This window comes from Balaenoptera physalus (assembly GCF_965194825.1).
Source record: "Balaenoptera physalus genome assembly, chromosome: 2".
NCBI classification, from domain to species: Eukaryota; Metazoa; Chordata; class Mammalia; order Artiodactyla; family Balaenopteridae; genus Balaenoptera; species Balaenoptera physalus.
Window position 1 is genome coordinate 75882219 of NC_138883.1, and position 27520 is coordinate 75909738.

General features: G+C 51.4%; 3 protein-coding genes across 30 annotated transcripts; 2 read left to right on the plus strand and 1 right to left on the minus strand.

The window, feature by feature from the left end:
* Positions 1 to 703: 703 nt before the first annotated feature.
* TPPP2 (tubulin polymerization promoting protein family member 2) lies at positions 704 to 19395 on the minus strand. 22 transcript variants are annotated; one of them, XR_014261222.1, is made up of 6 exons: positions 14229 to 17641; positions 13578 to 13819; positions 13175 to 13328; positions 12228 to 12365; positions 7149 to 7455; positions 3258 to 3347 (listed from the first exon to the last, which is right to left on the minus strand). XR_014261222.1 is itself a non-coding variant. In XM_082452518.1 (5 exons), exons 1-5 carry the CDS (start codon positions 14247 to 14249, stop codon positions 3264 to 3266), a joined length of 639 nt encoding a protein of 212 aa, XP_082308644.1. In that variant the 5' UTR covers positions 14250 to 17638; the 3' UTR covers positions 704 to 3263. The 22 variants fall into 22 exon arrangements, 8 of the variants coding, with proteins under 8 accessions (XP_082308644.1, XP_082308645.1, XP_082308649.1 ...); XR_014261223.1 differs by lacking the exon at positions 3258 to 3347 and adding an exon at positions 3479 to 3568; XR_014261224.1 differs by lacking the exon at positions 3258 to 3347 and adding an exon at positions 3589 to 3665.
* On the plus strand, positions 4084 to 11418 carry RNASE13 (ribonuclease A family member 13 (inactive)). Its single transcript, XM_082452563.1, has 2 exons — positions 4084 to 4172; positions 9242 to 11418. Exon 2 carries the CDS (start codon positions 9953 to 9955, stop codon positions 10412 to 10414), a length of 462 nt encoding a protein of 153 aa, XP_082308689.1. The 5' UTR covers positions 4084 to 4172; positions 9242 to 9952; the 3' UTR covers positions 10415 to 11418.
* On the plus strand, positions 18782 to 27520 carry NDRG2 (NDRG family member 2; the record flags this gene model as incomplete). 7 transcript variants are annotated; one of them, XM_082452443.1, is made up of 17 exons in its annotated part: positions 18782 to 18895; positions 20541 to 20607; positions 21330 to 21410; positions 21752 to 21793; positions 22184 to 22289; positions 22520 to 22640; positions 22823 to 22885; positions 23817 to 23877; positions 24080 to 24166; positions 24360 to 24416; positions 24579 to 24682; positions 25156 to 25200; positions 25498 to 25549; positions 25790 to 25837; positions 26089 to 26124; positions 26278 to 26329; positions 26560 to 27520. In XM_082452443.1, 15 exons carry the CDS (start codon positions 21336 to 21338, stop codon positions 26724 to 26726), a joined length of 1116 nt encoding a protein of 371 aa, XP_082308569.1. In that variant the 3' UTR covers positions 26727 to 27520. The 7 variants fall into 7 exon arrangements, with proteins under 7 accessions (XP_082308569.1, XP_082308572.1, XP_082308574.1 ...); XM_082452445.1 differs by lacking the exon at positions 18782 to 18895 and adding an exon at positions 19006 to 19144; XM_082452444.1 differs by lacking the exon at positions 18782 to 18895 and adding an exon at positions 19446 to 19536.

Below are 27520 nucleotides of genomic sequence, written 5' to 3' on the forward strand. Positions count from 1 at the left end.
TGCTCAAAGACTAGCCTGGCCCCTAGCCACATGGTTCTAATGACTCTAATAATGCGCCTGACTCAGGTGTCAACCCCAAGTGAGAGCTGTCATTTATCATCTCCTATATACACCTCTGGCTCTGATTCTGGGAAGAGCCAATCACTGTGGTGGTAAGGATTGCTTTTTCTGATCCGAGATAAAGATGGAATAGCCTAGAAAGTTACTTCCTGTCATCAGGACTTACTGCTTATCTTTTGGAGGAGATGGAGGAGACAGGGAAGTGGACCAATCAATCACCAGAGTCACAAGTCGCAGCACCATCCCACCTCAGCTATTCTACAATGATTCATCCCTCTGGGTCCCTCCCGTTCCAGGGTCAAGCAAGGTCATCTGGCTTTACCTGGAGATGGCACCCAACACCTCTCACCCTTCACTCTTTCCCTTACTACTTTATTAAAATTTGCAACGCTTAGTGTCCTAATTTGAAAATACTATTGGTGGTGGTGTTGCTCCACAGCCAGCCTAGACCTTCCTCTACCGTGTATTCCCTGTTCCTTGCGGCAGTTACACTTGTGTGGAGAGCTTGGGTCCGTGCTGCTCTGGCGGCTCCAGTGAGCTTGGCATGGGAGACTCAGAAGAACTGAGACACTGAGGAAGAGAAGCATCACTATCTGTGGATGGGAAGGCCTGGAAAACTGAGATGAACAGTGTTCTTGTTTTCAGGTTTCACCTGTAAGTAGTAGGTGGTCTCAGAATAGTGGGTTCAGGTTCATTCACGTAGTCAATATTTATTGAGCATCTACTATGTGCCAAGGTGCTTGGGATATATTAGTGAATACAAGAGACAAAAATCCCTACATTTGGAATCCTTACATTTCATTGGGGGAATAGAATCCTTACATTCCATTGGAGGAAAGGCAGTAAAAAATACACCATTGCTAAGGAAAAAAGAACAAATGGAGATTGGTAGGCAGTGATTTTGATTTTTATTTATTTTTTATTGGAGTATAGTTGCTTTACAATATTGTGTTAGTTTCTACTGTACAGCAAAGTGAACCAGCTATACTTATACATATAACCCCTCTTTTTTGGATTTCCTTCCCATTTAGGTCACCACAGAGCACTGAGTAGAGTTCCCTGTGCTATACAGTCGGTTCTCATTAGTTCTCTATTTTATACATAGTAGTGTATATATGTCAATCCCAGTCTCCCAATTCATCCCACCCCTCCCTTCCTCTCTTGGTATCCATATGTTTGTTCTCTACAACTGTGTCTCTATTTCTGCTTTGCAAATAGGTTCATCTATACCATTTTTCTAGATTCCACATATATGCATTAATATACAATATTTGTTTTTCTCTTTCTGACTTACTTCATTCTGTATGACAGTCTCTAGATCCATCCATGTCTTTGCAAATGGCACAATTTTGCTCCTTTTTATGGCTGAGTAGTATTCTATTGTACATGTGTACCACATCATCTTTATCCATTCCTCTGTTAATGGATGTTTAGGTTGCTTCCATGTCCTGGCTATTGTAAATAGTGCTGCAATGAACATTAGGGTGCATGTATCTTTTTGAATTATGGTCTTCTCCAGGTATATGCCCAGGAGTTGGATTGTTGGATCATATGGTAATTCTAGTTTTAGTTTTTTAAGGAACCTCCATATTGTTCTCCACAGTGGCTATATCAATCTACATTCCCACCAACAGTGTAAGAGGGTTCCCTTTTCTCCACACCTTCTCCAGCATTTACTGTTTGTGATTTTTTGATGATGGCCATTCTGACCAGTGTGAGGTGATACCTCATTGTAGTTTTGATTTGCATTTCTCTAATAATTAGTGATGTTGAGCATATTTTCATGTGTTTGTTGGCCATCTGTATGTCTTCTTTGGAGAAATGTCTATTTAGGTCTTCCTCCCAGTTTTTGATTGGGTTGTTTGTTTTTTTGATATTGAGCTGCATGAGCTGTTTGTATATTTTGGAGATTAGTCCCTGGTCAGTTGCTTCATTTGCAAATATTTTCTCCCATTCTGAGGATTTTTTCGTCTTGTTTATGGTTTCCTTTGCTGTGCAAAAGCTTTTAAGTTTCATTAGGTCCCATTTGTTTATTTTTGTTTTTATTTTCATTACTCTAGGAGTTGGGTAAAAAAGATCTTGCTGCGATTTATGTCAAAGAGTGTTCAGGCAGTGATTTTTAAATAGGGTCATTGAAGTAGGTGACTCTGGGACAAAGATTTCAAGGTGAGAGTGAACTTATGCTTGTCTGGGGAAGAATGCTCCAAGCATAGAGGACAGCACTGTAAAGGCCCTAAAGCAGATGGATGCCTGGGGAGTTGGAGGAACAGTGAGGAGTCCAGTGTGGCTGGAGCGGATGAGTGATGGGGTCAGAGAGGGACCAGAGGCCAGATCACGGGACGCCTCAGAGACCATTAGGAGTTTTGCTGTGCACACAGTGGGGAGCCCTAGGAGGGTTCTAAGCAGAGGAATAAAGGGAGTTCCCTGGTGGTCTAGTGGTTAGGATTCCAGGCTTTCACTGCCATGGCCCCGGTTCAATCCCTGGTTGGGGAACTGGGATCCTGCAAGATCCCACAAGCCGTGCGGCATGGCCAAAAGAAAAAAAAAAAAAAGTAGCAGAGGAGTAAAAGCCCTGTCTGTTTAAAAATCCCCTGGCTGTTGTGTGGATGTGACTGCAGAGAGGCCCACGCAAACCATATGGGTCATACAGTTTGTGTTCTGGTCCAGAAGTTAGGATTTTGAGCCAGGAAGATGGGTGTTTGTTTTGAGGTCAGGGGACATCATTTTAGCAGATAGAGAGCATAGCTGTGGGTCAGGATGAAGTATCTTTGGAATAAAAAATGGTGCTGGAGGGAGAAACACCACTAGGTAGCAGCAGAGAAGCGGGAGCCAGTTCCCCCAGGCCTCTTGCTCCTCCGGTTCCCCCTCTGTGAGGCCCTGGCTGGGCAGCAGCATTCACTGCTTTGTTCAGGTGCCTGAATCTTTGTAGTTGGAACTTCTGGGTAGAGAATTATGCTTCTGCTGCTGTAGAAATGCAAATGTTTGGAGATAAAATCCATGGTTTAAAGCAGACTGTGGACAGAATGTGGATCAGGCCAGCCCTGGACCGGAGGCTGGGGTCAGAGGAGGGGGTGGGAGGCCAGGAGCTCATTTGGATTCCTCGCCTGCCCGGACTCCTCCTCACTTCTCATTATTCTAGGGTGAGATGTTTCCAAACCATGGCTTGCACTGCTCTCTGCTCTTGTATTTTCCTGTCATTATAATTATCCCAGTTTGCCCTTTAACTTCATCACGTGGGGTTCTCCAGAAGGCTTCCTTAGCGCTCTGTGAAAGTAAACACAGCCGTGCTGTCCCAGTTCAAAGGGAAGAGGGAGTAAAGGGTTAGGTTTGCGTGTGAAAACTGAAAAGTCGAACCTACTATTTGCACAGTTCAAGCTGAAACCCTTATTTCACCTCCATTATTTGGATAAGGCAGGTGATTTTGTTTACTTTTTTCGCCGAAACTATCCAGCTTCCAAGACCCGTTTCACTTTGCACTCGGTAGGATAATTTTGCCATGTTTCCTTCACTACATTCATAGGGCGAGAGGAAAGGATGGAGGAAGGGGAACAGGGTTAGGGAGAACAAAAGGAGTCAGGCATCAGGCCAAGGACTGGGCAGGGAGTCTGGCAGAAGAGAGAAGAGAAAAATTAAAGAAGGGAGAGCAGAAGACAAAATGGTGGGAGAGAAGATGGGAGGGAAGAAAGCCCCTCACATGGCAGCCTCTATCCAGGGATGTGAGGTAGCCCTCCAGCCTCCTTCTCCTTCTAGCGGCATAGTCACTGCTCTTGGCCTAACCTCTCCCCAGGCTGCTGCTCTGTGTGTGTGTGTGTGTGTGTGTGTGTGTGTTTAAAGTTGTTCGGGTGGGTGTTGTGAAAATGCCAATAGTGCCAGGTGCACCTCTGCCTGTCTTCCCCACAGGACCACAGCTGCTACTTCCTCTAGCCTGCACTGGGAGGGGGTAAGGGGGGCTGGGAGAGAGGAGGGCCAAGCCTGGATTGGTGCCCACCCTTCAGAGGCCAGCCTCTCTCTTCCGGAGTTCCACACAGCCTCTGGATACCGATGGAAAGCCCGTGAGAGTTTCCCTCCAAGCAGGAGCAGATCCAAGTTCTGTTATCCCAGGATAAATAAAGGTAGTGGACTCATTTTTGTAGACGGGGAAAGTGAAAAAAACAGCAAGTCGGGGTCAGATGTGGGATTCACTTTAGGTCTTTGAATTCTCATGACCTTTCCTGGAACAGCTGTGGATCTGGAGGAGGCAGCAGGGACAGAAGGTTGGAATCTTTGGCTCCCAGACCAATGCCTTTAGACAAGCCAGGATGTAGGAGTGGAGGACCTGGTCTGGGGTTGAGAGGCCTCACCAGGTCACTCTGTCTCATAAGCCATTGCCAGTTCCTCATTTATCTATAGAATAAAATATAAATTCCTTAGCCTGATAGTCAAGGTCTGCCGTAATCTGGCAAACCCGTCTTTCTAACTTTATCTCTGACTTTTCTCCCACTGATTGCCTCAACCCAGCCAGGCTGGTTTTCTCTCTTTCCTCAAACATACCTTTCATAATTCTCTTTATCTCCACTTAACTCAACTGTTCCTTGAGACGTATCCCAAGGTCCCAGGTGACTCCCTCTCTCCCCAGAAAACTTTCTCTGACCCTCCTAATTCAGAGGGATCTCTCTCACCTCTAAATTCCTACAACATTTACTATCTTCAAGATGTATAATTTTCTGCCTTGAGTCATTGGTTATTTCTTCATATATATTTATTGCTTTCCTCCAGTTTAGACTGTCAATTCCCAGAAGACAAGGACCATCTGTTATACTACTTCTGTACCTCCCACAGGATGTAGCATAGTGCCTTGCAAATAAGGGACCCTAAATGATTCAAATTCTACATTAGAAGGCATTCATTCAGCCCTTGAATGATCCCAGTCCCAGGTGGTATCACCTGAATCATCCCAGTCCCAGCTGAGGAACTGACAAGGCAGCTCCTGAATTTTCACCCTGAGGTGGAGGTGAACCTATGACAAGAAGGTTGAAATGGCTGACGCAATCCTTTGGGTTCAAGGACAACCCAGGACACGGTTTGCTATTTGAACAATATGAGTTGGACAGGGCAAAAGCGATGCCACTGAGATTGTAGTGAGCTCACTTGGGGCAAAATCTTGGGGCTCCCCCTCAATCATAGGGAATCATCCCTGCACTTGTCACTCTAGCCAGTGGTTCTAGAAATCCTACCATTGGGGAGGGGAGGAGGGAAAGAATGTGTAGATGGCTCTATGCAGAAAGTCACTTTTACGGGAAAAATAACGAAAAGTTGTTTCAATGATGAACTATCAATAATCCTTTTGCTGGTAGAAGAACCAGCACCATCACAAGCAAAGTCTAATAAAAATATTTCTAAGTCTTGGATATTTACCAATCCTTTTCAATATATAAAGTATAAATAAGTCTGCTTTTGTTAGGAAATCTGATTCTCTCATTAGACCAGAATTTCTCAACCTCAGCACAATCTACATTTTTGTCTAGATACTTCTTTGCTGTGGGAGCTGTCTTGTGCAATGTAGGATGTTTAGTAGCATCTCTGGCCTCTACCCACTAGATGCCAGTAGCACCTCCCAGTTGTGACAACCAAAAAAAGTCTCCAGATGTGATCCAATTGCTCCCCATTGAGAACTACTGAATTAGACATATGACCTCAAGCAAGCTACTATCCCTCTCTAAAACTTAGTTTCTTCATCTCTAGGATGATTCTTGCATATATAAAGTCCAGTGTAATGGTGTAACAATTCCACAGATCTCAGGCTTTGTCAGAATGGATGAAGCAATCCTATGGATCAGCTCCTCTGGGATAGGATTTTAAAGACCAGACCAGTAGGACTGTAGGTTGGAACGTGAAGGCCCATCGCACACTCAGCACTTTTCCTGGTCCCGTGTTCATGCCTTTGTAACATATGTTCATACGTGTGTTGTTCCTACTGAATTGTAAATTTAATCTGGACTGGAACTGTCTTATTTACCTTTCTATTTTCTTAGTATTCAACAATTTAAAGTATTTAAAAGTAATCAATATGGGGCATGACTAATAGAAATCTTGGTGAAGATGAATTTAAGTCAGGTGTTAAATAGGGCTCTAGATTGGCAGAGTGGAGATGTGGGGAGGTCACTTGGCTCATTTGGGGAATATAAGACTTTGCAGGGCTTCCCTGGTGGCACAGTGGTTAAGAATCCACCTGCCAACGCAGGGGACACTGGTTTGAGCCCTGGTCCGGGAAGATCCCACATGCCGCGGAGCAACTAAGCCCATGAACCACAACTACTGAGCCTGCACTCTAGAGCCCACGAGCCACAACTACTGAGCCCACGTGCCACAACTACTGAAGCCCGTGCGCCTAGAGCCCGTGCTCTGCAATAAGAGAAGCCACCGCAACGAGAAGCCTGCACACCGCAAGGAAGGATATTCCCCGCTCGCCACAAGTAGAGAAAGCCCGCGCACAGCAACAAAGACCCAACGCAGCCAAAAATAAATAAATTAAATAAATACATTAAAAAAAAAAAAAAGCAGAAGGCTTTGCAGATGTTAAGTGAGTTGGGGAAAAAAGTGAGTTGGTATAAGACCTAGGAGACCGTATCCAGTTATCCATTTATATATTGTTTAATGGCTAAAAGTCACCTCCATACTGACCATCTCATTTTATTCTTGCAGCCTTATGAGGTAAGGAAGACTTTCATTTTATAGAAGAGGAAACAGAAGCTCAGTAGGTTATCTGAGATCAAGGCCTAAACTCTTTCCTCTACTATGTGCTGTTCCATCTCTGTAACACTGTGTGCAGAGGTGAGCGGTGGTGGGTGGGTAGGAATGAAGAAAGAAGAAGACCAAGAGGCATGAAAAGCCCCTTTCTCTTCCAAGGGAAGCTGCAGCCTTGAGCAAATAAGGAAGAGGTGGCACACGCTGAGGCTGGGGCCACAAAGTGCTAGTTTCCTCAAAACAAAGACCTGAGTCAGCCAGGCTCTGGCCCCACCCTGCATGGATTCCCACTGGGTGTTGGCTGGTACACCAGCCTGAAGGATACAGATGAGCCACCTGCCTGTGTGGGCTTTATCCTCACTCACTTGGCTGTGCACACTTCCCTGGGGAGGTGCTCCAAGCAGACGCTTCTTAAACAGGACGTCCGGGCTGATCTTCACGTGAGCTGGCTCAGCGGAACTGACGGGGGTGAGAGCGGGAGGAGAGAGCAGCATGCTGGGTAGAGGAGATAACGTGAGCGAGAGGTGGGGTGGGCACCAATGGGGGAAGCAGGCAGAGATGGAGATGCAGTTGGAGACATGGTGGTGGCCAGATCATGGAGGTCTTCTGTCCTATGAGGTGTAGAGTCCTCCTGGAGTTGGAGAGCGTGTGGCGTCCAGGAGAGGGGAAAGCCTGAGCAGGGGAAGAAATAGGAATGGAAGAGACTGGTTCGGGAAAAGTTTTAGTTAAGATTGTCAGGGCTGGGACTTCGCTGGTGGTCCAGTGGTCAAGACTCCACGCTCCCAATGCAGCGGGCATAGGTTCAATCCCTGGTCAGGGAACTAGATCCCGCAAGCCACAACTAAGAGCCGCACGCCACAACGAAGATCGCATACACCGCAACTAAGACCTGGTGCAGCCAAACAAACAAATAAATAAATAAATAATTTTAAAGAATTAATTAGGGCTTCCCTGGTGGCACAGTGGTTAAGAATCCGCCTGCCAATGAAGGGGACACGGGTTCAGGCCCTGGTCCGGGAAGATCCCACATGCCATGGAGCAACTAAGCCTGTGCGCCACAACTAATGAGCCTGTGCTCTAGAGCCCACGAGCCACAACTACTGAGCCGTGTGCCACAACTACTGAAGCCCGCGTGCCTAGAGCCTGTGCTCTGCAACAAGTGAAGCCACCACAATGAGAAGCCCGTGCACTGCAATGAAGAGTAGCCCCTGCTCGCCACAACTAGAGAAAGTCCGTGCGCAGCAACGAAGACCCAATGCAGCCAAAAATAAATAAATTAATTTAAAAAAAAAAAGAATTAATAAAAAAAAAAGATTGTCGGAGCTGCGTGACTGATGGACTCATGCTCGGATTGAGTACTCACCATGTGCCAGGCCCTGGGCTAAGAGCTCTTGATATAAATCTTAACGAATCCTAAGACTGCCACGAGGTACAGAATGTTATCCTCATTAACTGATGAAGAAACTGAAGCTTACACTGGTTTAGTGAACTTAGACTGATGGTGTACAGCCTGGAAGCAGTAGAGCCAGGATGCAATTCCTGGTCTGTTTTACTCAAAAGCTTTGCTCTTAACCACCATGCTGTACCGCCTCCTAACAGGTGGGATTAAGGAGAGGGCGGGGTCGAGGACCACTCTCAGACTTCTTGCATAAGTAACTGAGGAAAGGGACTAGGCAGGAGGGAAAGCGAGTTGGCGAAGGATGGGTTCAGTTCTGGACTCTGCTTTGTGCTGCCAGAAAGAGCAAGTTCAAGGGGGCTGTGAACGAGGAACACCCATGCGTCTCTCTCATGCACCCCCCACCCTTCCTGAACTACACACTGGCCTCGGGAACTCAGGCTTCTCTGTTCTGACTCCCTTCTCCCGCTCTCCAGGGAGACAATGGTAAGCTGTCCTAAGCCCACAACCTGGACAACAGGTGCGTGGAGGCAGGGCTGAGAGGCCTGTGGGCATCAAGGACGGTGGCTGGCAGGCTCTAGGGAGCTAGCTCTTTGGTTCTGATGAAGGGGCAGGTGTTGATGAAAAAGAGTTAGGAGACTGGCCCTTTTTTCCAACATGACAAACTACAGCAAGAATCTGATCTGCTGGACACAGGCGGTCCACACCCCCTCAAGTCCAGGCTATGCTGTCTAATCCCACCTGACAAATTTGAGGCTTCGGGGTCAGCATGCATAGATTTCCAGGAGCGCTGTGACTCTGAGAGGGCCTGAGGTTACAGGTGAGAGCGTCCGTGTGATCACGATTGGAGTGAAGTTGATGGTGGGGATGGTGGGGGGGTCCACACCGAGGTCTTTGATTCTCAGGCCAGCACTCAGGCGGGAGGCCCTTGCGTACGTGGCCTCCGGGGATCCAGTGAGTGGGATGAGAGAGCGGAAAACCCTCTGTTCTCTGAGGGTCAGGAATAAGCAGCACCTTGTTCCTCAAGAACGTGACGGTGCTTTCCTTGTCACCTTTCCACAGGAGCATGGCCTATGAACCAGAGAAGACATCAAAGGAAACCCAAGAACTTCGGGACTTCTCGCAAGGAGGCTGGAACTAAGTGTTCTGATGACACCAGAGAGGAGGAGACCAGAAAGCAATGTCTCTTTCCTCCCCCTCATCCACCCCCCTCAGCACAGGGGCTCCTCAAACCCAGGGGACACTCCTTCCTCCCAGACTGGTCTTCATCCAGAAACCTTTCTAGCCTCTTCTTACCTTTGGGCTGTCCTTGGCCTCAGGAAGGAAGAATCCCACCCCTGCCCTCCTGCCCTCCAGCTCCTGTCCTTCCACTTCAGTCAGAGAAGTGTAGCTGAGCCTGTCCCTTCTGGACCCTCTGCATTTTTACCAGAAGGATTAACTGGGCCAGGGATAGAGGGGAAGCATCTCTCACCCAAGGACCAGTTGGACCTCGTATTTCGTAAGTGTTACAGCTCCCGGACTGGGTGAGGCTGAGACCCTAAGGTAGACCAAGCTAGAGGTGGCTGACCAGATGGGTGACCTTGGGCAAACGTCTCCTCTCTCTGAGGCATGAGGACTTGGGCCGGATGATCTCTGAAGGACAGTCCGGCTTTGAGGGCATAGGGGAAGGCACATGGGGAAGGCTGGGGGCACACTGGAAGCTCTGGGAAGGGGCGGACAGCCACTCGAGACTCACCTCTGCTTCCAACCACCTTAACTCTGCCAGCAGGAAGAATGGCACCACCTGTGGTCCAGCTCCTGTTCCTCCAGCTTGTTCTAGGGCCAGCTTTGGTCGAAAACATCCAGCTACAGCTTGCCATCAAGAACTTCCGTACCTTACATATCGACTATCCCAAGGTTAACTACGCAAAGGGTTTCCGGGGCTACTGTAATGGTCTGATGTCCTATGTACGGGGCAGACAACAAAGCTGGTATTGCCCAAAGATCCATTATGTCTTACATGCCCCGTGGACAGCCATCAAGAAGTTCTGCAAGTACAGCGAGAGCTTCTGTGAGAATTACAATGAATATTGTACAGTCACCCAGGACTCCTTCCCCCTCACAATCTGCTCCCTGAGCTCCAAGCAGCCACCCACCAGCTGCCACTACACCAGCACCCTAACCAACCAAAGGCTCTATCTGCTCTGCTCCCAAAAGTATGATGCTGAACCGATAGATATCATTGGCCTCTACTAGGGATGGGAGGTGTTAAGTCTGAACCAGCCTCCCTACTGCTGCTATGGACCAGCCTGTCCCCACTCCTGAAGCTCTGATCCCTGGTACAAGGCTTCCTTCCTGGCTTCAAAGGTAGGCAGGATCCCCTCCCAAGAGACCAGGGAGATAGGAAATATGTCCAGAGCTTTGGTCACCATGCAAAGTTGTACTGTCTTCTAGGCTCTTTCTAATTTGTTTATCTCCCCCCATCACTCCTGCCACATCCTCCCTCTCCCACAGACAGTTTCACCCACCCAAGAAGCTGACTGTGTCCAGTTGGCAGTGACTGTTCATCTACTGGGCCAGATCCTGTATCGTGGCTGGAGGCCCAGAGCCTCAGCTCACACCATGGTACCAGTTCCGAGTCTCAAATCCCCATCCCTGCCACCCTTCCCTTCTCAGTCTTCCCCATTTCCCTTATGATTCCCTCTACTCACTCACCCACATGGTAGGTATCTCTAGCTATAGGGACCTACCTGAGAGTCTTAGACTCATAGTAGCTTTATTTCTCCAGGCCACGCCCCCTCTCCCAAGCTCTCAGTCTGCTCCTCTCTACGGAATCACTGATTTCCTCTTCATGTAACCTGTCCTTTCCATCCTCCTTCCACCATGGAGCCCAGTGCAGTCTCTCCCCTACACACCCAACCTCTTTAGTCACCCTTTATTCTTCTCTGACCTCTTTTCCTTCCATCCGTCTCAGCTTGGCTCACTGGAGTTCCAAGTTATCTTCTCTGACCTATTCCCCCCAGATTCCTGCATCCTTTTACTTCCCAACCTCCTCCTAACATCCCCCAAACTCCAGAATCTGCTTCTGACAAGGCAGGGGTGAAGTGGGCTCAGCTGTAGTCACAGAAGGTTTTAAAACCATATCTGAATTATGTAAGATATAACCATTGGATGAAACTGGGTGAAGGGTACATGGGACCTCTCTGTACTTTTTGCATCTGCCTGTGAATCACTGCAAAATAAAAAGATAAAAAAACACATCTGAATTAGTTCTGATTTCATTCCTTTTTCCTCAGTGCACCAGAACTCCTACTCTCAGAGTCCTGGAGGCCACCCACCTCTGGCCATCTTACTGGGCTACCTTGGCAGTCAGTAGGATCTTCCATTCCATGTCTACCATGATGGAGGTGGGGTGGGGTAAAGCTCAGTTCCAGGCTGGGTGTTGAAAATGGATTCTCCCTCCCCGTCAGCTCTAGAATAAACTCATAACAGCAGTTAGGGTAAGTAGATCTTTGGCCCACCCTCTCTGGTTTCTATTTCTCCTCAACAAAACATGGATTGCAACAGATGAGGAAGGTGGAGGGACCGGGAAGGGTCTAGTTGCTAATATCTGGGTCCTACTAGCTCAAATCAGGAATTTCTACTCCCCTTTGGCAGGTCGAAGGGGATGGATATCAGTATTATGTGAACACAAGTAGCAAATACTTTTGCCTCCACATCTAGCTTCTCTCTTATCTCCAAATATATTCCTCAGCCATGTTCTTAGAAGCAGCTGTTGAAGGCGTTGCTACCTAATGGCGGGGAGGCCAAGTAGAGTAAAGGGTGTGGTGCTGAGAACCCCCACCCTTGGGTTTCTCGGCTCCTCTCTCTGTCTCTGCACCAAGGAGCCCCTCTTCCCTCACCCTGGTGGAAGACAGAGCCCATGAGCTGCTGCACACACAGATGTTTATTGGCCCCCAAGCTCCCCGGTGTTAAAGATGCAGGGTCAAGGGCCGGCAGGCTAAGGTGAGGCTACTCCCTAGTTGCTGCCCTTCTTATCATAGGTGCCAGCACCCTTGTAGCCACTCACGTAGCCTGAGTTGTCAGTCATGTCCTCCCGTCCCGCGATGCCTTTACCCTTGCCACTCTGGTCAAAGCGCTCCTTGTGGGTGCCCGTGTACTTGCCGGCGTCCGTCAGCCGGCTCACCCCTCCCACCGTCATTGCTTTCTGCAAGCCAGAGGATGAGGTGTCTGAGCCCTCTCCCTTCCCCTCCACCATCACGCCCCTTCTCTAGAGATGGCCTTCTAGTAGTTCGACTAGTTCTCAGAGCTCTTGTTCAACCCTTGGCATGGTGCTGCTTGCTTAGGGCCCAGGTGCAGCTGTAGGCAGGAACTATAATAAGAACCATCCACTTGTGAGGAAGAAATCTGGTGTATGGGAATGAGTGGGGGTGTGTGTGTGTGTGTGTGTGTGTGTGTATTTTTCTGCTTCCAGAGGAGCTATTTTGACTAGGCTGCAGCCAGAGGACTTCAACCCCAGACCTAAAACACAAAGTCTGTCCTGTTGGGAAGGCCCTATTTGAAACCTAGAATAGGAAGAGCTTTTAGTAGAGAGGGGACAAGTAGGGAACAGAGGGCGGGTGAGAGGGAGGAAGTCAGATATTTCACCTTACATAAGAGCGGGAAGAGGAGAGAGGCTCAGGTACCAAGTCGTCCGCACTCAGTGTCCCCCAAAAGCCAGCAGGCCCTAGTTGCCTGGCCCAGATCCTGGACGCTTGGGAATGAGTCTAAGTTTTACTATTAACATAGCTGTGGACCTTGGGTAAGTCATTTCCTCTCACAGTTTCCTCACCTCTGAAATGACTGGATGATCTCTAAAGTCTGTTTCAATACCAACAGTGCCCAGAGGCCTCCGCCCTGTCTCCCTGCAGTGCTGCTATTGGCAGGGGTTAGGGACATCGGCATGGAGGAAGGGACACAGGAGCAGCAGGGACTCAGGGAAGTAGGGTCAGGGGTCAGGAATGAAGACTCACTCACAGTAACACCGATGGTAGCTGGGTCTTTGCCTTCCATGAGTCTATAAATGTTCTCCAGGGCTTCATCTGGGCTTTTCCCCTTGAACTGTTTCTGGCCCAGTTCTTTCATTGCTTCCTGGAACTGTTGGAAAGTGATGGTTCGGGCATTCTTGGCCCTGATCAGTCAGACAGAAATCCAGGAACTCAGGAACATGAACTCATCACCTTCCAAGGTCTAACCCTCCCCTTACTCAGACAGGGCCTCTACACACTGAGCGCCTTGACGACAGGGACTAGCACAGTGCCAGGCACCCAGTAGGTGCTCAGGAGACACATTACAAATGTTCCACCACAGAAACCCTCCCACATCCCACCACCTTGTTAGTTCTACTCACCACCCCCCGCTCCCGTCTCTGGTCTCTTACTTGACTTTGCTGAACACGATGTCCACGTCAGTGGAGGTGACCGTCTTATCATCCATTATGCCACAGTCTTTGCACAGCTTGGAGAAGTTCTTGTTGTTCATTTCAGTGCCACTGCTTGACGATTCTCCAAAGACAGCAAACCGCTGGAATGTTCTTTCTGCTTCTGATGCCATGGTCAACTGGAGATGGGGGAGGACAGTATGGGGGGAGACTTGCGGGTGAGGGAGGAGGGGAAGGGAGGACTGAGGAGTAATAATGATGAAGGTTAAAGTAAAATCAGAATCAGCAACAGGAACAAACCCCCTTTTCCCTCTCCCTCTCTCCCCCTTTCCCTCTGATTCCCATCTGACCTACTGTTCCCAGTACGAGGGATACTAGTGTGGATCCTACATACTGAATAATCACCACCACCACCCACTGCCCCATCACTTCTGTGTACCTGAGAGTATCCAGATGGTGTCTGACCCTTCCCAGCCTTTGTAAGTAAGTGTGTGCAGATCTGTGGGAGCCAGCTGGCTGGTGAGACTGTGTGGCAGTGGGAAGACTGGGGAGAAGAGGGAAGCTTCTATGACCTCAGCAGTGTTTATGTGACATCATTTTCAGCCCTTGTTACAGCCTTAATGTTTGGGGGTGGGGTCCTTAGGTCCCTACCTTGCATGCTGCTTTGAGCATGTTGCCAACCTCCTGATCTCTGCAGGTGATCAAGCTTCCCTCATGGTTTCAGCCCTGCTTGACCCAGTCTTCTGGGTCTTTATCAAATTGCCTTATGCTCTGTCCCTCAACAAAAGCTGAGGAGAGGGCTTCCCTGGTGGCGCAGTGGTTGAGAATCTGCCTGTCAATGCAGGGGACACAGGTTCGAGCCCTGGTCTGGGAGGATCCCACATGCCGCGGAGCAACTAGGCCCGTGAGCCACAATTACTGAGCCTGCGCGTCTGGAGCCTGTGCTCCGCAACAAGAGGGGCCGCGATAGTGAGAGGCCCGCGCACCGTGATGAAGAGTGGCCCCCACTTGCCGCAACTAGAGAAAGCCCTCGCACAGAAACGAAGACTTAATACAGCCATAAATAAATAAATAAATAAATAAATAAAATTACAAAAAAAAAAAAAGGTGAGGAGAGCTCAGGGAAGGAGTTAATGGAAACAGGTTGACATCAGTCCAACATTGTCCTTTTTTCTAGTCTCCAGGCCCAGGTTCACAACCAACATGGAAAATCCCACTGGCTTTGGCAGACCAGGTATAATAGGAGCTTTAAATGGCTTCCAAAGTTGGGCCCCATGTGGAAAGAGCATGGGCCTTGGAGGGTCGCACATCTGGGTGGGTCAGGGTGAGGTTGAGCCTCAGACTCTAGATAATTTTCTGTGCAGGTCAAGGATTTTCTTTGTTTGTTTGTTTGTTTGTTTGTTTTGGGCTGCGCCGTGTGGCTTGTGGGAACTTAGTTCCCGGACCAGGGATTGAACCTGGCCCCAGCAGTGAAGGCACTGAGTAACCACGGGACCGCCAGTGAATTCCACCCCCCCGCCCCCTTTTTTTTAAAGTAAAGCTATAATTTTATTCAGTTTTTTCTAAATGTGTTGTTTCTTCTTTCAGAAGGGGTTTCTCTTTGGCCTTTTCTCTGGCTAGAAACCATACAGATGAATGAACTTCAGGGCCCCTAAAAGAGAGCAACTAGGTTGGTGACTTTCCTCTCCTTCCCATCTAATCAGTCACCAATTCCTATAATTTCCCTTGTCTTACAAATCCACTCCTTTCTTTCCATTGCTATTACTCCCACACTTTATTCAAGTCCCTGTCATCTCATATCCAGTTGATTATCCTGACTTCTAAACGACCTCTTTCCTAAGTCAAATGCTTCACCCCTATCCACCCCATAATCCATCTCTTTTAAACCCCCCATCAGATTAATTTTCACAGAACAATTATTTATCCATTGCTGCTACTCAAGAACACTCTATGGATCTTCAAACCTTTCTGAAATGCCAAACCTTTTTGCCTGTCATTCAAGGACCTTCACACTTGGCTCCAATCTACCTTACCAAATATCACCTACCTTTCATCAACATTACTCTTCATCTGGGGCCATAATGGCCTAATCATTATATGCTTCAGAAGCTACCTGAAGCCTAGTGGAGAGAGAATAACCTTGGAGTGGAATGAATCTGGGGATTTCAGTCTTAGATAAGTCATCTACTAGCTGAGTGGCCTTGGGCAAGTCACTGAACATCTCTGAGCTTTAATTTCTTCATCTGTATAGTGAGGACAATAGTACTTACCTTACATAGTATTAGGGGATAATATATGGGAATTACCTTGCACATAGTAGCTACTATTCAATTCATCAAAGTAACTTGTGTATTTCTGTCCCAAAACTTTCCTTCATGATCTCTCTCTGCCTGGATAGAATGCCCCTCCTTACCACTCAAGTACTCCATTGTTGTACTCTTCATAGGGTTTACCCTAGGAACAAAACCCTTTTCCTGGGACTTCCCTGGTGGCACAGAGGTTAAGAATCTGCTTGCCATTGCAGGGGACACAGGTTCGAGCCCTGGTCTGGGAAAATCCCACATGCCGCAGAACAGCTAAGCCCTCGCGCCACAACTACTGAGCCTGTGCTCTGGTGCCCGTGAGCCACAACTATTGAGTTCGCGAGCCACAACTACTGAAGCCCGCACGCCTAGAGCCCGTGCTCTGCAACAAGAGAAGCCACCACAATGATAAGCCCGTGCACCGCAAGAAAGAGTAGCCCCCACTCGCCACAACTAGAGAAAGCCCGTGCGCAGCAACAAAGACCCAACGCAGCCAAAAATAAATAAGTAAAAAATAAATTCATAAAAAAAGCCCAAAATGAAACAGCTTGAGCACTAGTTGCTTTAAAAGAAAACCAACCCTTTTCCTCCTCTGAATTATACTAAGATAATGGTTCCTAGCCTGTGGGCTGCAGCCTCCTGGGGCAAGGGTTTCTGAGTTATTGCAAGGACCTCTGCAATCTGTATGTACACAGAAGACTGGTCGTTGAGTAAATAATAAGCTTTGCACATGTAGGTGCATAGATGCATAGATGTTGCGATTATCAGAAGACTGAACAAATTTATTTGAAAGTATTGCTGAATTCACGGTTTGTCCCCATCAGGGGATTCTAAAACCATCATTTGGAAATGGAAATCTCTGATCTCCCATTTGAAAAGGGTGGGAAACTATTGCTATAGGACTTATTGTCTAAACAATTAATTTATATATACATCACTTCTTAATTTTTTCTATCTTTATACCTTCACTCAACTACTGGATCCTACGCTCTAGAGAGGGTATGACTAGACATCACACTTCTTTGAATTCCATCTATACAGTGGCTTGTATGGAGCAGGTACTTAAAACTGTGGCTTAGGGGCTTCCCTGGTGGCGCAGTGGTTAAGAATCTGCCTGCCAATGCAGGGAACACGGGTTCAAGCCCTGGTCTGGGAAGATCCCACATGCTGCGGAGCGACTAAGCCCGTGAGCCACAACTACTGAGCCTGCGCGTCTGGAGCCTGTGCTCCGCAACGGGAGAGGCCGCGACGGGGAGAGGCCCGCGCACCGCGATGAAGAGTGGCCCCCGCTCGCCGCAACTGCCGCAACTGGAGAAAGCCCTCGCAGAGAAACGAAGACCCAACACAGCCAAAAATAAATATAAATTTAAAAACAAAAAACAAAAAACTGTGGCTTACTGGAAGGTATAGTTTGAAGCTGCTTCTGGCCCAAGAGAAGGAAATTAGAGACAGAAAGTATTCTTGTTGGGCCACTGACACTGGGCCAGGCTGAGACCTGCCCTGACAAGGAGGAACCCCATCTTAGATCAGAAGCAGCCTCATTACTGCCTGCGGCAGGCTGAGACCCCAAGCCTAGGAAGCAAACAGATCCCAGTGGAAATTTCCCAACTCCTGTCTGCCCTACGCCCCTGCGTCGGCCCCTTATCAGGTTCCCCCTGAGTCATCCTGACCCAGAGACGAATTTAGATGCTGGAACCTCCAGGTCCTTCCCTCCCCCACTCCAAGTAAGACTACTTTAGACACATCAGAGGAGGCTGCCGGCAGAAGCTCTCACCCTAGGCTCTCTTTCTCCCCCAGTTGCAGTCAGGCTGGGGAAATCTCTCTTCTGTCTTATGCATCTTTATCTACAGTCCCAATTCCAGCAGGCTTTTCCTTGTCCGGGAGAGTGTTAAAATGACATCAGAGGGGAGAGGGGACTAGGAGAGGAGCCAGGGTGCCCACCTGCTGGGCCAGTTTCTGGGTAAATAGTTATGAAGGGAGTGGGGGAAGGGAATGGAGGAAAACTTGGGTGCTCCAAATTGGGGGATCTAGGGAGATCCTTTAGATGTGGGGCTGCTGAAAGCTGGGCTTGATCCTGACCGGTTCTACTGTGGGTCACCTCCTCCCTCTTGGGCCCTCCTTTCCAATAGACCCTGCCAAGTGGGGATGAAAGGGGCATTGATGTTCCTTGGATGGGATTGGGTTGTGAGTGGTGAGGGTGGTGGTGGTGGGCAGTTCCCAGGCAGGAGGGGGCAGGCACTTTGGGGGTCTTGGGGGGGCAGTCTGAGCTGGTGTTGCAGTTGGCAGCTCCAGTTCCATTGGCCATTGTTCCCAACTGGCCTGGTGCCCAGCCCCCGAAATGGCAACTCGGGAGCCAGGCTGAAGGAGGATAGGGTGGGGACCTCAGCGGGGGAGGGGGCCTGGAAGGGGTGCAGGTGGGGAGAAATTCAGTCTGGTGTCCTTTTGTCTAAGACAACTTTGAATCCCTTTAGCCACATAACGATCCCCTTCTGGGTGGCATTCCTCTTAGGGGCACAGGGAGGGTGCATGTAAGTGGGGGGAGGGCAGGGCGAGTGAGGGGTCCAGGACATCAAACCCAGCCAGGCCCTGAGAGACGCAGCAGTGCCTGAGAAACCAGCGTCTGGGCAATGCGATTTTGCCGGGCCGAGCTGGCCTCACCGTCCTTCTCTGGGCCAGACTAGAAGGGGTTAGCACTGAAGCCACAGGGTCTCTTGGGTCCCAGCCCAGGACACTGCGTCCTCCCCAAGCCCCCACTCCACCTCCACAGAGTTAACTCCACCCCTGCGCCTGTTTACCCAAGAGTCAGAACCCCTGGGGGTCCCTGGCCCCTCCTCCGCCCCCCCTTGGGGCCTTGACCCGGGAGTCCCCGTTGGCCATCCTCTCCCCCCCCCCTCCCGCGATCTCCCTCTATTTATAGCGGCCCCCGCAATCCCCGTCCCCCCTCCCCGCCTTGTTTTCCAACTCCTCAGGGAGCGGCCGGAGAGCAGGCGTCGGGACACTGCGGAGAGAGAGGAGGTACCAAGGACCCTGGGAGCCCCGGAGCTGGAACTCCTGCGCCCTCGACGCTCCCACCTCCAGCCCCCACCGCCCAGTCCGCGCAGGCACACCTTCCCCTCCCAGCGGGCGAGACCCCCGCCTCCTCAGCAGCGATCCTCCCTTAACCTAGTACTCTGTTTCCGGGCGGGTGGAGTCAAATTCGTGGGATGCCAGCGCCCTGGATTCGCCTCCCTTTTATCCGTCCCCACCTCGGAGTCTGGGGGTGAAGTAAGGAGCCTGAGTGCGACAGGCAGAGCCAGGTCACGGGTGGCGGCAGTGCTGCGGGCGGGCGTGGGGATCCCCCGCGGGACTAAGGGATCCCCGCGTACCCCACAGCCGCCCCGTTGCGGGTAGCCGGGGCCGGAGGCTGGAAGCACCCAGCAGTTTGTTTTCCTTAGAGCTCCTTTCGGGCCCCCAGCACAGCCCCTCCCAGAGCGGCAGGCAGCCTGGGGCGGGGGGAAGGGGGGCGTGTTTACAGGGGGTCTGGGGCGGATCTGCGGGGATCCGGCGGCCCGTGGGCGGGCGGGGGCGGGCCGGGGGCGGGTCTGTGGGGAGCCTGAGCCGGGGCGGGCCGGGGAGTCAAAGGCAAGTGAAGGTGGAAGTGGCCGCGGCGGCAGCAGGTAGGGGGAAGGGCGGGCGAGGGGCCGCGGGGCCTGGCTGGCGCCGGCGGGGCCGGGGTGGGGGCGGGGCCGGTTTGATCCCGATCCCTCGGAGTTGACGGCTCGCGGGAAGGGGCCCGCCGGGAGGGCCGCTGGGCCGCCGCGCACAAAGGCGGAGGCTCCGCGGGCTGCAGGGCGTGTTTGGGGCGTGCGCGAGGTTGTGCCCGGGGTCCAGGGCGCTCCGCGCCAGCCGCGCGAGCGTGTCAGTCCCCACGCGGACGCGCAGCGAAGGGACTCGTAGGGACAGGTCACGGGGGCTGGGCCCAGTCAGTCCCTTCTGTCCTACTCATCCCTTCCCAGCCGGCGCTCGGCCTTTGCCGGTCGTCGGGGCAGGCTGGGAAGAGATTGTGGGACCGCCCCTCACTCCCCGCTCCACCCCCCCCCCCTTCTCCACTCGCGGGACCCACACCGAGACTGGGTGGAGGAGAGAAGAGATGGCACGAGGCTTAAAAAAAAATTTTTTTTTTAATAGTGGAGAGAAACAGTCGTGCTCTGCTACCCCGTCTCACTCGAGAGCTGTCAAAAATCTTGGGGATCCCCTAGTCCCCACTTGTAGTTTGCAAATGAGAAATTGAGGGCAAGAGTAGTGACAGGCTGAGCCAAGGTCGCACTGGTAGCAGCAGAACCCCGGACTAGAATCCAGAGGTTCTGACACAAGCCACGCTCTCTCCTCCACATCAGCACTTCCTTCTCTCCTCTCCCCGCCCCGCCACCCCCCCCCCAACCCCGCCCCGGACTGATACCTGCTCTCTGTGTTGCCCCGCAGACCCCTCCAGCCTGTACTGATTCTAGTTGAGGCCTAGAGAAGACTTGTTCACTGGACTCGGGGGTACAAATTGGGGAGAGTTAGTGACCTGGCAAGGGTTGGTGACCCAGGTAGCCCAGGTCTTGGCTTAGGCTTTCTGTCCCTAAAAGACCCAGGGTCTGTCTCCCATGTCATTCACCTCATTGCCTTGTTTTCTCAGACCCCAGAGCCAGGAGGAGTGAGAACCCTGACCCTTAACCCCACTGCATCCAGCCAATAGGAGCCCAGTAAGTGACCCCACCCCCGGGCTGGGGGCCCTTTACTGTGCTGGTCTGCACAGGTGCTCTGCTCCTCGCCCCCGTTTCAAAGATTGAATATATGCTAATTTATTCACAGGCAGGAGGAAGAGTCTTGAGAGGAAGGGAGGCACTGAGTCAGTTGGACACAGATGTCCCTTGTGCTTCTTTTCTTGTTTCCCCCTCCCCCTCTTGGTCATGTTACTCAGGTCATTTTTAGCCCCTTTCCCTTTGGCTGCTGACCTTGGGGCTTTAGTTGAAGGTCACAGTCCACGGTGAACTCTCATTACCCATCCTTAGTATCTTTAGAGTACCCAGTCACTGAGCCACGAGTTTCACCCCCTACCTAACTAGGAGTGTGGGGTGGCCCATAAATATAGCCTGGGACACCCGAGCTGCACTGCTGCCCCACCCTGGTATTTCCATCCAGGACAGGGGAGAGGGGTCCGGAGGTGTGGGTGTTGAGGGGTGTTGGGGATGGCCAGGCTAAAAGGAAGTGGTGTCCTGAGCCCTCCTCCACAAGCCCTCCTCCCCCGCTGCCTGGATCTGGAGCTGGGGGCAGGAAAGGCCCTCTCTGTGTCCCGGAGTAGTCCTCAGCTCCTGGGGCCCTCTGCGCCCTATTGTCCAGGGCTGAGAGAGGAAGCCAGCTGTTCGAGGGGGTGCGGGGGTATGCAGCCAGCCTCCCCAGTCTCCGTGTTTCCTCACCCTGCCAGGCTACCATGGCGGAGCTGCAGGAGGTGCAGATCACGGAGGAGAAGCCGCTGTTGCCAGGGCAGACACCTGAGGTGGCCAAGGTTATCAGAGACCCTCTGACTCCCAGGCCCGAATTCCAGACCTTCAGGCAACCCCCTCACTCCTTACCTTCCCAAATTCATGATCTCCGTCTAACCACACCCCTGCTTTCTCCATGTCTACCCGCGTTTCTCTCCCCATACACCACAACTGAGAGTCCAGGCTTCTGTCCTGTAACTACGCTAACCTTCATCCTCTCCGTGTCTCTTTTTGTCAATCTCTTTCTGTCTTTGGTCTCTGTTGGTCTCTTTACCTACCTTTCTTTATCTGTATCTGTCTCTCCATCTGACTCTGCGTGGCTGTGTGTTTCCGTGTGTATCTGTCCGTGTGTGTCTTTCTCCAGGAGGCTGAGTTAGCTGCCCGAATCCTCCTGGACCAGGGACAGGTAACAGCTTGGGGCAGCCTCAGGTGGGAGGAGGGGCTGTCCTCTCCCCAGGAAGGAAAGGGCCGCTACCTGGCTCTCTCTCCTCTCTGCTTCCTCTCCTTCTATTCCAGTCCTTTCCTGTCCCCATCTCTCCCCTTTCGTTCCTTCTCCTCCCTTCTCAGAGTTCCCTGATGCTCTGCGATCTTTCATTATTCTTTTCCACCCTCAAAATCATCTTGCAGTGTCATTTTTACATAAACTGAATTCTTGCCGATCCTGTTTCTATTTTTTGGTTCCCATCTCCTCTCTTTGCCCCTCTCCCCTCAACTCCTTGACGTTTGTGGAGATTCCTCTCCTGCCTCTTTTCCTCTTAGCCTAACTCCTACCTGATGGTGACCTGTTTTCCTGCAGACTCACTCTGTGGAGACACCTTATGGCTCCGTCACTTTTACTGTCTATGGCACCCCCAAACCCAAACGCCCAGCGATACTCACCTACCACGATGTGGGACTCAACTGTAAGGACCTTCACTTCCCCTCCCGTTTCTTTCTGGGAAGAGGCTGCGGGGAAGGGTAAAACCCCGGTCAGTGTGAGGGGAGGGGTCAGTATGGGAAGGGAGCCATGTGGCATGTCAAGGAAAAGTTCTCTCCTAGCCTGACTGTGGCATGAAAGAAAGAGGGTGGGTTGTGACTTGGGGACATTTTCCATGTCTAATTCTACTATTGGGGTGATGGGGATTCTCTTTAGATAAATCCTGCTTCAAGCCGCTGTTTCAATTTGCGGATATGCAGGAAATCATTCAGAACTTCGTGCGGGTTCATGTGGATGCCCCTGGAATGGAAGAGGGGGCTCCCGTGTTCCCTTTGGGGTGAGAATTAGCTCCTTCCCTCCTCATCAGACTGTGAGGCACGTGGCAGGTATGGAGAAGATTGGACCGGGGAAGAAGGAAGGGAGGGCGAGTGGTGATTCTGGGAGAGGAAGAGTAGGACACTTGAGGTGGGGGCCATAAGGGCAGGTTGCTGTTTTCCTCAACATTCCTTTCTTCCCCAGATATCAGTACCCATCTCTGGACCAGCTTGCGGACATGATCCCTTGCATCCTGCAGTACTTAAAGTGAGAGGCCTGGGGACCCCTACAAGCCAGAGTTCTCTTTCCAGCACAAGGTGGCCCTTAGAACGCCTGTGTCCACGGCTTCTGGGCGAGTTCTGTCTGGACTAGAAGTATCCTCCCTTCTCCATGCTCCAATCTGATTGCCGAGAGGAAGTGGGTGGGTGTGGAAAACTGGCTTGAGTCAGCAGAGTAGCCCTAAGGGATAGAGGAGAAGAAAAGGAAGCTGTGTGTCTGGCCCTGCCTCAATCTGAGGAGGGGCCTCTCTGATCTGGAAGCTAGAGAAGAAAGAGGAGGGGGTGACACAGTCCCCGAGGAACCAGACAGACCTGTCTTTCCCTCCCACCCCCTCTGCCTCCTCCAGACACACACCTGGTGCCCTGGGCACCGTGTGTGTGAGGGGAGTGGGAGAAGGAAAAGAAAGCCGGGCAAGGCCTCCTTGATGCTCTGTCCTTGGCTTGGCTTTTCTTGGGCATCAGGGCCCTGGGCAGCTCTGGTTCACCCTTTGGCTCTCTTTCTCCCCATTCTTCCTGTTGTTCACTAAAGTTGTATCTTTTTTTTTAACATCTTGCTTCAAGTTCCCTTCTTCCCAGTTCCTCTAGAGGAACCAGGAACTAAAACAGAACAAGTTGAACTAGCTCCTGAAAGTTGAGAATGGACAAACAGCTACATAGGAAACAGTGTCTGGTTGGTTGGCGAACAGGTGTTTCTTTTCAAGACACTCACTCTCCCAGAGGGAGCTGGGGGAGGACTTCAGGGACTGACGCTGACCACCAGTGTCCATTTTTAGCTCCTTGGCACCTTCTTTTTCAGCATCCCCCAAAGGAAGGTCCCTTTCTGTCCTTTGTGCCCGTGGCCTTGGGAAGGAGGGTGAGGAGTTTGGAGAGTCAAAGTTTTGGACACCAGGACCCATTAGACCTACATTTCCCTTTCACAGTTTCTCCACGATAATTGGAGTCGGTGTTGGAGCTGGGGCCTACGTCCTGTCGCGATATGCCGTAAGAAATAAAAAACCCCAGACGAGGGAAAGGCAGGTCCAAGGCTCAGGCAGAGTATTGTTTATTAGTGTGTGCTTAGGGGGAGGACGTGGGTAAGAGGGTGGGGAGACAGGCCCTGTGGAGCCTGGGGTGGATGGAGCTCACTGGGGAGGGGGTAAGGCCATGTATGCCTCTGATTTCCATTCCTTCTACTGCCCCTCAGCTTACCCACCCGGATACTGTCGAGGGTCTTGTCCTCATCAACATCGATCCCAATGCCAAGGGCTGGATGGATTGGGCAGCCCACAAGGTTTGGAGGGGCCTGTGCGCTGAGATCTAGGGCGGGCTTCCCCCGTTTGGGTCCATTCAGGCTCTAACAACATAACTGATTGGCCTGTGAGCTTCAAGGAGGGAGGATGGAGCAGGAAAGAAGCCATGTCACTTTGCCTAGGTCTCTTCTCCACCTAATGTCCTGAGCTTTCTTACCTGCCCTTTCCATGTAGCTAACAGGCCTCACCTCTTCCATTCCGGAGATGATCCTTGGACATCTTTTCAGCCAGGTAAGTGGTTGTGGAAGTTGGAAGAAGTAGAGGGGACCAGCAGGGACTGGACTTCCTTACTTGGAATAGGATCTGGGGAGGGAAGAGGGCTTGCCTCTTCGCATCCAGTAACTGTTGACTTCCCTTCCCAGCCCTAATTATTCTCCCTCTTCTTTCCTTCAGGAAGAGCTGTCTGGAAATTCTGAGTTGATACAAAAGTATAGAAATATCATTACACATGCCCCCAACCTGGAGAACATTGAACTGTACTGGAACAGCTACAACAAGTGAGTGGGCATGTAAGAGAAATGTAGAAGCAGTAACAGGGGTCATGGGAGGCACAGAGAAGGGGAGGGGAGACTGGGAAGTAGGCCATGCAAGGCGGGCGGGATTCGGTGGTCAGCTGGGGGCAGCTGGGGCAGCTGCAGGACAGACCCAAGGGGGAGAATTATGAGGAGCCGGCCCCCTCTCTCCTGTTACTGCCTTAGATTTTTGGATTCCCAGAAGTTAGATGATCTCGTATCCTTGTGCCCTTCGTCCCCTTCACTGCCCTCTGACCAGGGACCTTGGGCACAAATGACCACAGGGCTCATGCTTGAGGCCTGTCTGCCACCTTCTCCTTCAGTTCCCACCTGTAATCACCTATATTTGACTCTAATCTTGGGGAGGAAGATAACTTCCTCACGGGGGAGCTGGCTTATGTCTGGATGGATAGCACTACTTGCCTAAAATTCCTACTCTTCTTTTGCACCCTCTTTAGTCGCCGAGACCTGAACTTTGAGCGTGGAAGCGATATCACCCTCAAGTAAGACTTTAAGGGATAAAGCTTTGCCTCTCTCCCGGGATCTTCCCTAGGTGCCTCCATCCTTTAGAAGGAGAGTCTTCTGCCAGGGAATTTTCTTGTCACCTGCCCCCCACCCCATCCTGTTTAGCAAATCACGACCCTCTAGGTCTTACCACTTTGAACCCTGTTAGTGGGGTCAGCAAGTTTCAGAAGGATGTTTCCTCTTTGGAGCCAACATCTTCCAGCTGCTCTTCTGGGAAAAGACGGGGGAGGGAGTGCCAGGGGCTCACCGCCTACTCCCCGACACTATGCCTCTAGGTGCCCTGTGATGCTGGTGGTAGGAGACCAAGCACCCCATGAAGATGCAGTGGTCAGTAGGGAATCTTGGTGTGGGTGAGGGAGGGTGGCAGTCAGAGGGCTGTCTTGCCAAGAGGCAAGCTCTGTTTGGGACAGGGAGAGCAACTTTGGGGCGTAAGAATTTGATTCCTGGTAAGAAGGAAATGGGTAGGGGGCTGATAAGAAAGAAACTGGGTCTGGGTCCCTGGGTCCCTTGGTTGGGAGGGGCCACAGGGAGTGTGACCTCATTCATTCAGCCTCTTCCTTACTCCAGGTGGAATGTAACTCGAAACTGGACCCCACCCAGACTTCTTTCCTCAAGGTCAGTAACCATACCCCGCGCCCAGCCTGACTCCTGGCCCCCTGTCCAGAGCCATAGCTCCTCTCTAGATTCAGCTGCTAGGCTCCCAGGGTCCTCCATGGGAGCAAGTGGGTGGGTGGAGTAAAAAAAAAAAAAAACACCCTAAAGGCCTGGAGCGGGGAACCTGGGGGAGAGAGACCCTCTTCTACCTCTTGGCATGGCTTTTTATTTATGTGTGTATCACTTTTTCTGGATGGCTCTCTCCTGAGCAGATGGCTGACTCCGGAGGTCAGCCCCAGCTGACTCAGGTGAGTACCTCTGCCATCTGTGGGGTGGGAGATTAGTGGCCCTGAACTATACCCTTCGCCACACACCCCATCTCTAACGTGCCACGGCCGTGAGCTCTAGCTCAGCTTCTAACCTCCCCTCCCTGTCTCCCTCTCCTCGTTTTACCTTTACAGCCAGGCAAGCTGACCGAGGCCTTCAAGTACTTCCTGCAAGGCATGGGCTATAGTGAGTATGTGGGTCAGAGGCTGTCATGAGGACAGGGGGTGTTGGCACAGGAGGAGGGAGGGGCACTGAGGGGAGCAACCCTTTCAGGCTAATTCCTGGATTTACCACCATCTGCCAAATCAAGCTCATTGACCCCCCGGCCCCATCTGTAACTCTCGTCTCCAGCCAAGCATCCCAGCCTCTCTTCCCCTCTCCTCTCTGACTGCCTGCTTCTCCTTCTGTCTCCACAGTGGCCTCGTCCTGCATGACGCGCCTGTCCCGGTCTCGCACAGCCTCCCTGACCAGTGCCGCATCCCTGGATGGCAACCGATCCCGCTCTCGCACCCTGTCCCAGAGCAGCGAGTCTGGGCATCTCCCTTCAGGGCCCCCAGGGCACACCATGGAGGTCTCCTGTTGAATGACCCCTGTTGCCCTGGTGTGGGACCCAGCCCTCATCTCCCCCAGCACTAACCTGGGAGGTGCGTAGGGCACTGGGCCAGAGTGAGCAAGGGAAGCGGGCCAGATCGTGTGCGGAGAGGAACTTGATCTTTGATTGCTACCCTAACCTTGACCTCTAACCTGTGATTCCCCTCAGCTCCTGGGAGAGATGTCCTAATATCTCTTAGGGACCCAGACCCCTAAATGACCCCCCTCCTTCATCATGGTGTTAAGGCAGAGAAGGCACGTATCCCCCCCTCCCCACTCTGGGTGTCTGTAGCTAAGGGATAAGAGGTTGTTGTAGTTGTCCGTGGCGCCTCCTCTGGATTCTGCCGGTGCTGGGGCACCACACTCACCAAAGCTGATATGGCTTCTCATGAACCCTTCAGACTGCTGAAGGGTATGGGCCTAAATGAATGTGTGTCGGGAGAACTGCTGGTAGGTTAGTGGTCCTCAGGATGTGACAGAAACATTCAGTGTGGAAATGGAAGCTGGAATGGGAACTGGTGGGCAGTGAACAAGTGTGACAGAAGGATTGGAGCTGGGCAATAGGAAGGGGGCTGGGGCCATTGGCTGCTCTAACTTTGGTAGCTGTCTAGACAGTGTGTGTCTAGAGTGGGAGGGGGGAGGGAGCCAAGCTGGGCAGGGCTGCTTGGGGCTTGGCATTGCGGTGGGAAGGGCTGCCTTGGGGCTCTGACCACGGTGCGTTATGTGTGGGGGGCACCCTCCTGTCTCCCACAACTTCTGCTGTAACAATAAACTGTAGAGGAATCC

What these genes read in the sequence shown, in the direction of transcription:
- RNASE13 (XM_082452563.1), top strand. Translation starts at nt 9,953, where the DNA reads ATGGCACCACCTGTGGTCCAGCTCCTGTTCCTCCAGCTTGTTCTAGGG.
- TPPP2 (XM_082452525.1), bottom strand. Translation starts at nt 14,249, where the DNA reads ATGCTCAAAGCAGCATGCAAG. An exon ending in TGCTCAAAGCAGCATGCAAG is followed by an intron (nt 13,820 to 14,228) that starts GTAGGGACCTAA and finishes ATTACTCCTCAG; the next exon opens with TCCTCCCTTCCCCTCCTCCC. An exon ending in ATCGTGTTCAGCAAAGTCAA is followed by an intron (nt 13,329 to 13,577) that starts GTAAGAGACCAG and finishes CTGACTGATCAG; the next exon opens with GGCCAAGAATGCCCGAACCA.